General features: G+C 37.7%; 1 protein-coding gene across 3 annotated transcripts in view; it reads right to left on the bottom strand.

Annotated features, from left to right (window-relative positions):
• The window catches only part of SACS (sacsin molecular chaperone), an 89,802-nt gene that overhangs the window by 30,945 nt on the left and 44,332 nt on the right, over window positions 1–14,525 (bottom strand). For all 3 annotated transcript variants that reach the window (XM_072795774.1, XM_072795776.1, XM_072795775.1), the window contains 3 exons: window positions 12,190–12,277; window positions 11,157–11,242; window positions 2,881–2,992 (listed from right to left, as the gene is read on the bottom strand). In XM_072795774.1, the coding sequence (XP_072651875.1) occupies window positions 2,881–2,992; window positions 11,157–11,242; window positions 12,190–12,277 (286 nt within the window). The remainder of the gene's footprint in view (window positions 1–2,880; window positions 2,993–11,156; window positions 11,243–12,189; window positions 12,278–14,525) is intronic.

Genomic DNA, 14,525 nt, shown 5'->3' with positions numbered 1-14,525 from the left:
TGAACCAGGTGGCGCTCCGACGAGCCCACCTCAACCAGCAGACAACTGGGCGAGTCAGCTAGATGCTTCGCTCTTCACTGGCTCCTGCGTCTAGCAGGTATAATCCAGTTCTTAGTCCACGATTTTAATCATGGAATTATCTGATTATACTCATCCTGGAATCATACTCATCCTGGAGATTTAATCTTGAATCTCACTGAATCTCCACCTCCACCTTGCAGATCAATTCCAAAATATCCTAATCCACCCTGATTGAAAGGGTGCCTCTGGATTCTGAGAGTGAAGTAACAAAATAAATCTCTTCAGAAAATTTTCTCAAACAAAAGTTATGTAGGAAGGAAGGAAAGGTTAGCAGCAGGCCCGCAATCTACTTTCTCCTTTTAAAAGAGAATAGGGAGAGAGAGAGAACCCAGCCAAATCTCCTTGTATAAATGCTTATGACAGATCTCTGGGCAAACACACTAACACTACCTGCTAGCAGGGGAGCCTAGTGGGTACTTACAGAACCTCCTTATTTTAAGTAAACCTGGAATTTATAGATTTATGAGACAGAACTCCCTGAAAAAGTCACAAGCTATTTAATTATCAGAGAAAAACATGAACTTCTTTATGATTAAAACAGCTCCTTTTGTGCAGGAGAAGGCCTGCATACATCACTCAGAGTCCACCTCTGCTAACTGTAGGCCCAGCTGTGTCCCACACAGCATGAATGGACCTAGGGGAGGTGCTGGGAGTCCAAGACTTCTCCACACTTCCTTCACTATGTCTCTTCATTAACCACATCTCTGAAATCCTTATTGTGTGAAAATGGGTGCAATCTCCTCATTCCTATGCATTTCAATTTGACAGACTGAGCCTTTTGTCATCTGATTATATAAAAAAGAACAAAAACAAGGTGAACTGAAAAGTTCTCTTCTGCATAACTAAGTATCAATAAAGGGAAACAAAACTAAGATCTAAGATGATACCAGCTAACATAACACTGACATCTGAACACTGACATCTGAACGTAAGAGAAGGACAATCTCAAATATGCAAGAGCATATAGGGTCCTCATGTTACATAAAGCTATAAAAGATCATTTCTCACTACTTTTATGTGTCCAGGTTCATTTTAAATCAGTTCATCTGAAAATACTTTGAAGAGACTCTCTCTAAATACAGCCAACCCTTGAACACGGGTTTGAGTTGCATGGATTATACAACAATTTTCTTTGATAAGTGTTATAAATGTGTTTTCTTTCTCTTTAATGATTTTTTTGCATTTTCTTTCCTCTAGTTTAGCATATTGTAAGAATATAGTATATAATACATATAGTATACAAACTACGGGTTACTATGTTATGGATAAGATGCTTCTGGTCAACAGTAGGCTGTTGGTAGTTAAGTTTTAGGGGAATCAGAAGTTACACATAGATTTTTGACTGCACGGGGGTTGGCACCCCTTACCCCTACAATTTTCCAGGGTCAACTGCACTTATTCACAAATTCAGTTAAATAATCTTGTTTAAAATATTTTTTTAAAAAAAGAAGTGAAGTCAAGGCTAGAAACAAAAAATCATAGACTTTAGGAAGGAGTTTGATGCAAAACATTTCTAGGATCTCCTCACACTGTCACCTTTATGACTCTACGGTATACACATAATAATATCAGTGTGACACCAAACATAAAAGTATCACACAAATGAGCTCATTTATCCAAAAAATAACTTGGAGGCAGATTTTATTCTTATTACCATGTATAGAAGAGCAGACTGAAATTAAGCGGGGGCCAGGCCACCCATTTAATCATGATAAGTAAATATGAGGGTCAGAGTGAGGGCAGGTAAATCGGTGCCCAGTGGAGACATGCCTTGTGGAGGGCCTGTGCAGGACCAGGATCCTCCTATCCACACCTGGTATCTTTCAACGATGGCTACAATAAATCAGGGAAGCCTAGAACCAGGACTCCTGGCTTAGTACTCCTCTCATTATAAAACTGAACGATGGCAGAGAGACAGCCTGCCCCCATCACCAAGACAGGAGGGGTCAGGGCTACAATGCAGCCTCCTGGTGCATTAGGTCTGTCTTCACACAACAAACAAGTGTGACTTGGCTATCACAAATCTGACTAAAGAATGAATGTATCAGCTATAATGTTAAATAGATAACGTTAAAGTATTTAACCATTAATGTTGATTACTCTCCTAAATCATAAAACATCTTTTCAAAAATATATGACTTACACCTCTTCACAAGTATTACTCAGGAACATCTGAACCAATCCTTATTTTCAATGATCTTCTATCATATGTAGTCATTCTCTTACATATAATCACATGTAGTCGTATGTATGGTGTGTATCATCCTATTGACTTTTACATTGCACTCAGTTACAGACATTCTTTTGAACACAGCACGTCAGAGTAGGACTAAGGAACCAGCAGTTTATTGGTCATGGTTCTTACTGTCTTTCCTTTCATCATCCTTATTCCCTCATCTCCTTCAATCCTTCTTCCCACCCCACATCAAAACAGCTCAAGGGTACCGTAAAAGTAGAAAAGAATACTTCCTTCTAAATGTAGAGAAGTGGTATATTTGTGGAAAGGGTGTCCTTCTGTCCTCCTAATGATATAACTCACAAGTTCACTGAATAGAATGAGAGGCCCATGCATTTACATTGTTACTTTGAGTTTCAAGATTTTTACTTTGTTCTCTAAAGATACTGACTTGGACTCCTACCCATCAAAAGCAGAGAAATGCATCTGAAAAAGTGGAACTAAGTATGCCAAGAAGTGCAGGACAAATAACTGGCAGTCGGACTGTATCAGAGTACTGTAAATCACTAAAAATCACCTGTTAACACAAAAAATGAAACTTGTCCTTAATTATTGACTCTTACCCTGATATTGTGCCATATCTTTTGACCAAAGAGTCTCCGTTCCATACTGAGTTTCATCGTATAAAAATTTAACTTCCGTGGCCCCCGCATCTTCTGCATTCTGAATTAGTTCCTAATCAAGAAATATATCAAAAAAAATTTAATAATACAGTAATCCACCACCCATCTTTGAATTTACCCATAACATTTAAAAAGTAATTGTATTTAAGTAACAGAAACTCACTATTGGCATCATTACCTTTAAATGCAGTGGGGATATGACTGCAAGTAATTGTCATAGGCATCGAGAATATGGTTGAGAGCTTCTGAGTCTTTCTCTGATCATACACCTAAAATGTGATTTTTGACTTGCTATCTCCTAGTTCCAAATACAAATCCTGAGACTATTTATAACTCTCTTATTTATGATCTACCCAAGGCCTTTATTCAAAAGAAATTATTCCATTTCCGAGAGCTGCGCAGACTGTTCTCTTTCTGGGACAGGTACTTTATTCTCAAAGCAGTGACTAAACACAGACTTCGATTTATCACTTCCTTACAAAGATAACTTTCTCTTAGGAAAAATGTACCAGTCTTAATGTACCCACTAGTATTCTGCATTCTTGAGAAGTTGAGAGATGAACCTGTCTTTCCCCTGTACTAGAGCCGAAAGCGTCTGCACAGTCAGAACTGATTCATTCCTTTCTCATAAAGAAGATAGTAATGTTATTTGTTTGGTGGATGAGCGGTCGCACCTCCGCAACGTAGAAAGAAAAAAGCAAACTGCAAAATCACGCCCGTTGGCAACTGCAAAAACATCCTCACAGTCTCACAACCCCTATCACTTTGGCATGCCTACCAACAACATGTTGGGCGCTGGTTCATTTGAAGGGAGCACCAGACTCTGAAATAAGAGTCCAACTCTTAAAGCCAATGCCATCATCATCAAACTTGAAATGAACTCAAGAAAATATTTCTTGCTTATTCTGGGCCTTGATTAAATTTAGTAAGGCAACTGCCTGGATGAGCTCTGACTTAGATCAAACCAAATCAAATGGTTATATTCACCTTGTATTATTCACCCTAAATGAGGGGAGGGAGCAGTGAAGACAGATAAGAAGTGAGGAGAACTTATACTGATCCTACGGCAATGCCAACAGCAAAACCTTTACCAGACAGGAAAGGGACACAGTGCCCACAGGCTCTGAGACAACAGAAGACTGAGTGAGGGGACAGAGCAGAAGTGGAGAGCTAGTTTTGAGATATGGTATGGTGTTAGTTGACCCAGTGCGCGCTGAAAGGCTGGGGAGTCCTAGCCCATCTGCTATTGAACCTGGAACAAGAAATTTTGAACCACGCCCTTATCTACATCATCAGCTACAAACTGCTCCTATTTATACATCTGCCTATCTCTCAAAAGATTTTTAAGACCAATCCCTATCGCATTTAGTCTAAAAGAATTCCTAAAAATTGGCAATTTTACTTACATTAGGACTTTATAATATAAAAGACAGAAAAAAGAATTAAATGGGTAGCAAAATACAATGTTACCTATAAAATGATAGGACTTTCGAGGTTGGATCTTGTTTTCATTTGAGTATCTATTTGTGATTTATGTGCATTTTAGGGAGCAGTTATGAAGAAAATGGAACATAAAACCCTAAGTCTCAGACCCCAACTATCAGTTTCCAGCTGAACAAAAAACAAGATAGTATACTTGTTTCTCAAGGGATAGCTTTCAAACTGACTCTGAGAAGAGGCAATAAATGTGCCAATTTGCACATGACTTTGGGCAAGTCAGTAAAATATCTGTGGACATGTTTCCACAAACATCAGGAAAGGTAGTGGTATTTAGGTCTAGGTATTTCTAAGATTCCTATTAATTAAACCTACAAGGGCTGAATTCTACTACAGTATCTACAGAACAAGATTATATTGAGCTGGCTCGCACACAGCACACACAGTACACACCCTGGGAGGACTATCAGCTGCTTGCTCCCTAACTGTAAGGTATACAAAGATCTCACTCAGACCATTGCCCTGTATCCCCACAGCCCTCACTCACTCACTTATGAACTGATGAGCCCCGACTCCCATTACCACCAACTAAATCTTCATTGAAAATGTATTCTTGGAATGCCTGGGTGGCTCAGTGGTTGAGCATCTACCTTCAGCTCAGGGTGTGATCCCAGGATCTGGGATCAAGTCCTGCATCAAGCTCCTTGTGAAGAGCCTGCTTCTCCCTCTGCCTATATCTCTGCCTCTCTCTCTCCCTGACTTTCATGAATAAATAAATAAAATCTTAAGAAAAGAAGGAAAGAAAGAAAGAAAAATAATCCATTCACCTCTGTCACCCCAACAACACAATAACCACATTATTCCCATCTTTACTGCCCTAATACCTTACTACAAAAGTTTTCAAACTAACCTTCTGTAAACCACTGATGCCTATTCTGAAATGTGAACTTAAATTGCTCCAATTTACTGTCATTATTAAAATCCTAATCAAATTCACAAAACACACAAAGAAAGAATCCTAAAAGAAGAGGAAAAAAGTCCTTAACTTATAAGGCGAAACAGATCAGGTTTACCACAGATCTCTCCCCAAAAACCTGGCAGGCCAGAAGACAGTGGTATATTCAATTTGCTGAATGGCAAAAACACGCAGCCCAGAATTCTCTATCCAGCTCTCATTCAGAATAGGAGAGAGCAAGAGTTTCCTAGACAAACAAAAACTAAACAAGTTCATGACTACTAAACCAGCTCTGCAAGAAATATTAAAGGGGACTCTTCAAGTGGGAAAGAAAGACCAAAAGCAACAAAGACTAGAAAGGAACAGAGAAAATCTCCAGAAACAACTTTACCAGTAATACAATGGCACTAAATTAATTACTGTCAATAATCGCTCTGAATATAAATGAAGTAAATGCTCCCATCAAAAGACCCAGGGTACCAGCATGGACCAAAAAACAAGACCCATCTATATGCTGCCTGTAAGAGACTCATTTTAAACCTAAAGACACCTACAGACTGAAAGTGAGGGGGTAGAGAAACACCTACCTCACTAATGGCTGCCAAAAGATAGCCAAAGTAGATACTTTTATCAGATAAACTAGATTTTAAACTAAAGACTGTAACAAAAGATGAAGAAGAGCATTATATCATAATTAAGGGGTCTATCCATCAAGAAGATCTAACAACTGTATATATTTATGCCCTCAACTTGGAAGCACCCAAACACACAAATCAATTAATAACAAACATAAAGGAACTCGCTGATAATAATACAATGACAGTAAGAGGACTTTAAGACCTCACTTGTATCAATGGACAGATCATCTAAGCAGAAAATCAACAAGAAAACAGTGGCTATGAATGACATGCTAGACCAGATGGGACTTAACAGATGTATTCAAAGCATTTCATCCTATAGCAACAGAATGCACATTCTTTTTGAGTACATATGCAACATTCTCCAGAACAAATCACATACTAGGTCACAAATCAGGCTGCAACCAGTAGAAAAAGACTGAGATCATCCCATGCATATTTTCAGACCACAATGCTATGAAACCTGAAGTCAACCACAAGAAAAAATTTGGAAAGATCACAAATGGGATTAAAGAACATCCCACTAAAGAATGAATAGATTACCCAGAAAATTAAAGAAGAAATTTAAAAATACACAAAAGCAAATGAAAATTAAAACATGACAGTCCAGGGATGCCTGGGTGGCTCAGTGGTTGAGTGCCTGCCTTTGGCCCAGGGTGTGATCCTAGAGTCCTGGGATCAAGTCCCACGTCAGGCTCCTGCATGGAGCCTGCCTCTCTCTGCCTATGTCTCTGCCGCTCGCTCTCTCTTGTCTCTCGTAAATAAATAAAAATTAAAAAAAAAAAAAAAGACAGTCCAGAACCTTTGGGATACAGCAAACACAGTCCTAAAAGGGAAGTAAATTGCAATACAGGCTTTCCTCGAGAAGCAAGAAAAATCTCACACATCCTAACTTTAGTGTAAAGGAAGTAGCAAACAACAGCAAATAAAGCCTAAATACAGAAGAAGGGAAATAATAAAGATTAGAGCAGAGAGAAATGATATAGAAACAAACAAAAAAACAGATCAATGAAACTAAGAGCTGGTTCTTTGGAGGAATTAATAAAATTGATAAACCCTTACCCAGACTTATCAAAAGCAAAGAGAAAGGGCCCAAATAAATAAAACCACAAATGAAAGAGGAGAGATGAGAACCAACACCACAGAAATAGAAACAATTATGAGAATATTATGAAAAATTATGTGCCAACAAACTCAGCAATCTAGAAGAAACGGACAAATTCCTAGAAACGTACAAACTACCAAAACTGCAAAAGAAATAGAAAATTTGAGCAGACCCATAACCAGCAAAGAAATTGAAATCAATAATCAAAAATCTCCCAAAAAACGAAAGTCCAGGGCCAGATGGCTTCCCAAAGGAATTCTATCAGATATTTAAATAAGAGTTAATACCTATTGTTTTTAAACTGTTCAAAAAAATACAAATGGAAGGAAAACTTCCAAACTCTGAAGCCAGAGTTTACCTTGATTAAAACCAAAGACCTCATTAAAAAGAATTAAAGGTCAATATCCCTGATGAACATGGATGCAAAAATTCTCAACAAGATGCTAGCTAATAGGATCTCACAGTACATTAAAAGAATCATTCTCCACAACCAAGAGGGATTTATTCCTGGGCTGCAGGGCTGGTTTAATATTTACAAATCAATCAATATGACACACTCCATTAATAAAAGAAAGGATAAGAACCATATGACCTCCTTAATAGATGCAGAAATGCATTTGACAAAATATAGCATTCATTCTTGATAAAAACCCTCAACAAAGTAAGGATAGAGGGAACACACCTCAACATCATCAAGCTCATATACAAAAAACCCACAGCTAATATCATCCTCAATGGGTAAAAAACTGACAGCTTTTCCTCTACAGTCAGGAACAAGGCAGGGATGTCCACTTTCACCATTACTATTTAACGTAGTAGTGGAAGTCTTAGCCTCAGCAATCAGACAACACAAAGAAATAAAAGGCATCCAAACTGACAAGGAAGAAGCCAAATGTTCACTATCTGCAAACAGGATTCTCTATGTAGGAAACCCAAAAGACTCCACCAAAAAATTGCTAGAACTAATGTGTGAATTTAGCTAAGTCACAGGATATAAAAATCAATGTAAGCAAATCTGATGTATTTCTATACAGCAATAATGAAGCAGCAGAAAGAGAAATTAAGGAATTGATCCCATTTACAATTGCACCAAAACTGTAAGATACTTAGGAGCAAACCTAACCAAAGACGTAAAAGATCTGTACTCTGAAAACCATAGAATACTTATCAAAGAAACTGAAGATGACACAGAGAAATGGGGGGAAAAAATCCATGCTCATGGATTGAGAGAACATACATTGTTAAAATGTCTCTATCACCCAAAGCTATCTACACATTTAATGCAATCCCTATCAAAATTCCACCAGCCTTTTTTTAAGATGTGTTTATTTTAGAGAGAGTATGTGTGCGCATGTGAGCAGAGAGAGGGGTGTTAAGGGAGAGGGAGAAAAATCTCAAGCAGAATCCCCATCGGCCATGGAGCCCGATGCAGGGCTTGATCTCATAACCCTGAGAGTGTGGCCTGAGCTGAAACTCAGACACTAAACCAACTGAGCCACCCAGGAGCCCCACCATCAGCATTTTTCACAAAGCTGGAACAAACAATCCTAAAATTTATATGGAACCACAAAACACCCCAAATAGCCAAAGTAATATTGAAAAAGAAAAGAAAAGCAGGAGGCAACATGATTCTGAACTCCGAGCACTATTACAAAGATGTGATCATCAAAACGGTATGACACTGGCACAAAAACAGACACAGAGATCAATGGAACAGAGCAGAAAACCCAGAAAGTGGACCCACAGCTATATGGTCAACTAATCCCCAACAAAAAAGCAAAGAATATCCAATGGAAATAAAACAGTCTCTTCAACAAATGGTGCTGGGGTAACTGAACAGCCACATACAGAAAAATGAAACTGGACCACTTTCTTACATCATATCCAAAAATAAATTTGAAATGGATCAAAGACCTAAAAGTGAGACAGGAAACCATCAAAATCCTAGCAGAGAACACAGGCAGCAACCCTTTTGATCTCAGCTGTAGCAACTTATAGATATGTCATCAGAGGCAAGGGAAACAAAAGTAAAAATGAATTATCAGGACTTCATCAAAATAAAACGCTTCTGCACAGCGAAGGAAACAATCAGCAAAACTAAAAGGCAACAAACATATGGAATGGGAAATGCAAATGACCTATGAGATAAAGAGCTAGTATCCAAAATCTATAAAGAACTTACCAAACTCAACACCCAAAAAACAACCCAGGTAAGAAAGGGGCAGAAGACATAAATAGACATTTTTGTCCAGATGGCTAACAGACACATGAAAACATATTCAACATCACTCATCATTAGGGAAATACAAATCAAACCACAATTAGGGACAACTGGGTGGCTCAGTGGTTGAGCATCTATCTGCCTTTGGCTCAGAGCGTGACTCAGAGGTCCAAGGACTGAGTCCTACATCAGGTTCCCTGTGAGGAGCCGACTTCTCCCTCTGCCTATGTCTCTGCCTCTCTCTGTGTCTTTCATGAATAAATAAATAAAATCTTAAAAAAAGCCCATGATGAGATACCACCTCACACCTGTCAGAATGGCTAAAATGAACAGCTCAGAAAATGAGAAGTTGGCAAGGATGATAAAAGGAAACCCCCTTACACTCTTGGTGGGAGTGCAGAGTGGTGTGGCCACTCTGGAAAACAGTGTGGAGGTTACTCAAAAAGTTAAAATTTTAACTACCCTAGCGGCAGCCATTGCACTACTAGGAATTTCCCAAAGGATACAAAAAATACAGATTCAAAGGGGTACATGCACCCCACTGTTTATAGCAGCATTATCAAAAATAGCCAAACTATGGAGAGAGTGTTCATCGACTGATGAATGGATAAAGAAGATATGGGGCATATATATACACAATGGTATATTACTCAGCCAGCATAAAGAAGGAAATCTTTCCATTTACAATGCCAAAGATGGAGCTAGAGTGATTTTATGCTAAGTGAATCAAGTCAGGCAGAGAAAGACAAATACTGTATGATTTCACTCATATATGGAATTTAAGAAACAAAACAGATGAATGTGTGGGAAAAGAAAAAAAGAGAACAAATCATAAAAGACTCAATGATAGAGAACAAACAAGATTTGATGGAAGGAACTGAATGGTGGATGGGCTAAATGGGTGCTGGGTATTAAGGAAGGCACCTGTTAGGATGAGCACTGGATATTATATATAACTGATGATGAATCAGTAAATTCTACTCCTGAAACCAAAAAAAATTAATAAAAATAAAACCAAAAAAATAAAATCACGAATGATGGAGCAATCCCCCCCCAATCAGTGCCTATCAGAGCATGACTACTTAAATTCAATTAAACACGCCTAATCCTTACTCTAAAAACTTAGCATCCAAACTAGAAAATATGAGGGCCAAGATATTAAAGGCAATAAACACTACATAAATTAACAAGAAGAAAAATGCATGATAGTTGATCTACTTTGACAATTAACTGAGGAGCTTTCTCATTAAGCTTAAACGCAAAACCTGATTTTGCTATATCTTCTATTGCTTTCTTTTATGGTTGTTCAGTTTTTTGGATTTTTTTAAGTTTTTGAGGAGTATATTCAAACTAAAAAAATATATATTGTAAAGAGAAACATATAACTAAAATCATTACCCTATTAAATAAATTCTCCTAAAAAGCAAACCTCTAAAACCAGAGGTCAAATGTGTTCATGATTTCTGCATGTGAGTCTTGCATTATTTTGTTCATTTGGTCAACTGGTTGGTTTTTACAGGCTCTGCATGATGTTTCACATAATGTTTATAACTTTACACTATACACTTACATAAAATTACAAAGTGTTCCTAGAGCAACACTGTGTTCGCTCGCTCACAGCACACAGCGACTTAGTGAGTCCCTCTGCCTCTGAAACCTCCCGTGTTTACAATGGCTGCATTCTCAACCCATCCTATCCAGCATATACACGCAGGCACAGAGGGAAACAGATACAGCTATTTAAATCTAGACACAATTTTTTAAAAGTTAAACACTTCTAGAACTTCCAATTCATTTTAATCTGTCTCATTTTTATCAAAGTAAATTCACACATGTAAAGGCACACAACACATGTCCTACCTTAAGAATCTGTCCTCCTTCTGGATATCTTCTTAAAATGTCCTTGAGAAAGTCAACAAGTGGTGGAGTTGTCTGACCAAATCGACCTAAAATATAGGACACATTTAAAAAATTACTTAGAAAAAAAAATCCAACGTGTTATTTGGTTCCAAGACATAGTAAAATTATACAAGTGATGACTTCATACATTTTATACTGCAGCACTCAGGTACAAAAATCTACCTGACTAAACAGATTCAGTAGAAAGCACAGCAGACTCAATTTACTGAATCTCAAGATTTTTAACTGAGCTATAAAATTCCAGTTTTAAAAAAGTTCAAAAATAGACTATATATCACAAAAGATTAGTAATTCAAAAATAAAGAGCATGGGGAGGGCAGGGATTGTTGCCATTTTCCAAAGCAAATGAAGTAAATGGCATATTTTGTGTACTTTGCCACTAAACAATGAGCCAGAGATAGGTGTCTATTATGGCATTGTTAATATTCTCAAATTCAACCAATGTTCTCTGATTGTTCTGAGATCGCCATAGTCACTGTCCCAGTGGCTGTCTAGTTCAAATACATTTAAGCATTTCCTAACAGAGATTCTTAGAACTGACTGATCAGGTTGCCTCCAGATAGCTGGTGATAGGAAAGTATAGAGAGGATGGGGAAAGAAAAGTCAACTTTTCAGATGCACAGAAAAAAACAAAACAAAAAAAACAAAACAAAAAAAACCAACTCCGTATCATTAAAAAAAAAACAAAAAAAAACAAAAAAAAACTCTGTGCTTAAAATAATGAAATCATCACTACAAATTCATCTGCATCATTCTGGCACAGCAGACACCAGGACCAAGCCCCAGTAGGATTCTGCACCACAGGATGTGATACTCCATGCATTCTTATAATTCACTAGTTCTATCCGCCCTTTTTACTCCAGCTCTGATACCCCCTCATCACCTCCCGTGGAATATATTTTCATTCACTTTTAAAACATAATCTTTATGCAACTAAAAATGGCATGTGCTCCTGGTAAAGTCAATGTAATACCTCCCCCTTTCAAGCCTCTTGATTGAAGGTTTACAAAAAGATGACGATTTTTTAAAGTCAGATCTCCAATCTTGATCCAGTCAGATAACTGAAAAAAAGAAAAAAACATGTATGAAAAGTAATATTGGTTCTAAAACAGTACATCCAAAACTATCTCAATTTTTTTTTCACTTAAGAAATAATGCTTAACTGTACTTATCAGGAAATAAGTTGCTCTGCAGAAGTGAGTATTTCAAAGGACGGAAATTTAGTCAAACATCTTATTTAACTTAAAGGATTTTTCTTAACCTATAGGATTTTAACTTAAACCTAAAGGATCTTTTCCTTAAATAATTACAAATAAAGATCTGCTTTAAAATAACCTAAAATTTGTATGATGAACCAGGCTCATCAACATCATTCTTTTCCATTTCCAAAGTGTCCCAGGCAGAGCCAAAGCCAGATCAACTGTCTCCCCAGTGGTCACTCACATGCTACTACGGAACGGTCTCTTACAGGTCAACGGTCTGCAAAACATTACTCAAAAGTTCAGCTGCAGAATCGCCTTCATAACTTACACTCCTCAACAGGGTGTGTGTGAATGACATCATTCACCCTATCAAACATTCAGAATCTCCAAGGGTCTGCCACCCACCCCACACTGATATCCATCCCTCCAGGTTGCTAAAGCTCAACCTGTCAAAAGTGGCCTCACTGCATTTCCTTCCAAACCCTTATCTCTCATCTTTTACTCTGTATCTCAGTTAACAGTGGTACCTTCTACCTTTTCACTTTAGAGGGAACAGGTGGGGAGAAGTTCTCTCTCTCTGCAAACCACATGCCCAGTTACCCTCCAGGGTCTAGCATGCCCATCCCCAATTTCTCTCAGACCTGACTTGCTCTTCCTCCATTTCCAATGCTCAGACTCCCAGTATTTCTTGCATTTTTTATGTCTCCTTTTTTCTGTGTATCATCTTCATTCTAGTCCCCATCTCTAAATTACAAATCTGAGCACTTTGTTATAGTTTCCAGCTTATAAAGCACTTTCATATGCATATTCCCATTGAATCTTAAAGCAAGTCTGAAAAAAACCCTGAAAAGTACAGTAATTACTTTGTGTTGTTAACCACCAAACTTTTAGCAGCAACCCTAATTCTGGAACATATTAATAGAGTGGAATATCAAACAGTAATGAAAAATGGACTAACTACACTACACATAACTTTGGGTGAATATTTATAACATAATATTGAGTGAAAAAAAGCTAATTCTGGGTTTACTACATATGGAATAACAAGCTTCTTATAAAGTTCATAAATAACTAAAAGTAAACAGTATAACATGCAGGTTATATATTTAGGTTATAGACATACACATACACATATGTGGATATATATGCACACAGGTGTATATTATATATACACATATATACACACACTTAGGAAAACTATTAAAAAGACTACAAAAACAGGTAACAGAATAATAAACACTAAGGGCTACAGGAAAAGAAACAGGCACACGGGCTGGGGACAAGAAGCACAGAGGTAAATATAAACTATCAAGTGTTCCCAGTGTCCAGTTGGATGTCATCTTGGTTCATTCTGTTAGTTAACTGATTAATTACTAAAAGATAGCCATGCATAAGCCAAGGATTACTAGTCCAATTTAGTAATAGCTAAGGTACATATGAATGAAGAAAGGCAGGATGGAAGGAAATTTTAATGCAGGAAGTAGCCTGCAGGTCTTAAAGACGACTTGAAAGGGAAGAAGGCACAGAGTAGAATCATGTTAGTAAAAAGAGAACTGGCTATGTGAGTCAATGAATGCTTTTGGTGGACGGTGATCAGCGGCCTATGTATAGGGAAGTGATTCTCCCAAAGAGAAATCAAGCAGCACAGATAACTGACCTCAGCAGTGCTATCAGCTTTCTCCTCCTGAGTCTGCCAAGATTCAGGGATTTTGCTAGGGCCTCTCTCCTTCCCAGAACCTAAATCACTCCAACCAAGCAAAGTAACACAGTCCTATTCATCTCCAGAAGCAATGAAATCTTAAAAGTTACCCATTTAAGTATTTGTACATTTGTTTTAAAACAGAGTGACTATTAAAGGATTTGAACATCTGGATCTCTGTCCATGCCAGCCTTAACCTCCCTCAAAAACCTCAGAGATGCTCATTTTCATTTACTATGAAACAATAAGTCTTTCCAATTTACTAAGCGAACAATACAATATTAATTACAACTGGATCCCCTCCACCCCCACCCTGACACTTCTTCCCTTGTTCAGGGGTCAAGGGCACAAGGAGGTCCTAAGGTTCCAGAGTTGACAGAAAGGACATTTTTGATCAATTAAGAGACA

This window comes from Canis lupus, chromosome 24, assembly GCF_048164855.1.
Source record: "Canis lupus baileyi chromosome 24, mCanLup2.hap1, whole genome shotgun sequence".
NCBI classification, from domain to species: Eukaryota; Metazoa; Chordata; class Mammalia; order Carnivora; family Canidae; genus Canis; species Canis lupus.
The sequence above is the reverse complement of the archived record's forward strand: the minus strand, read 5'-3'. Positions and strand labels throughout refer to the sequence as shown.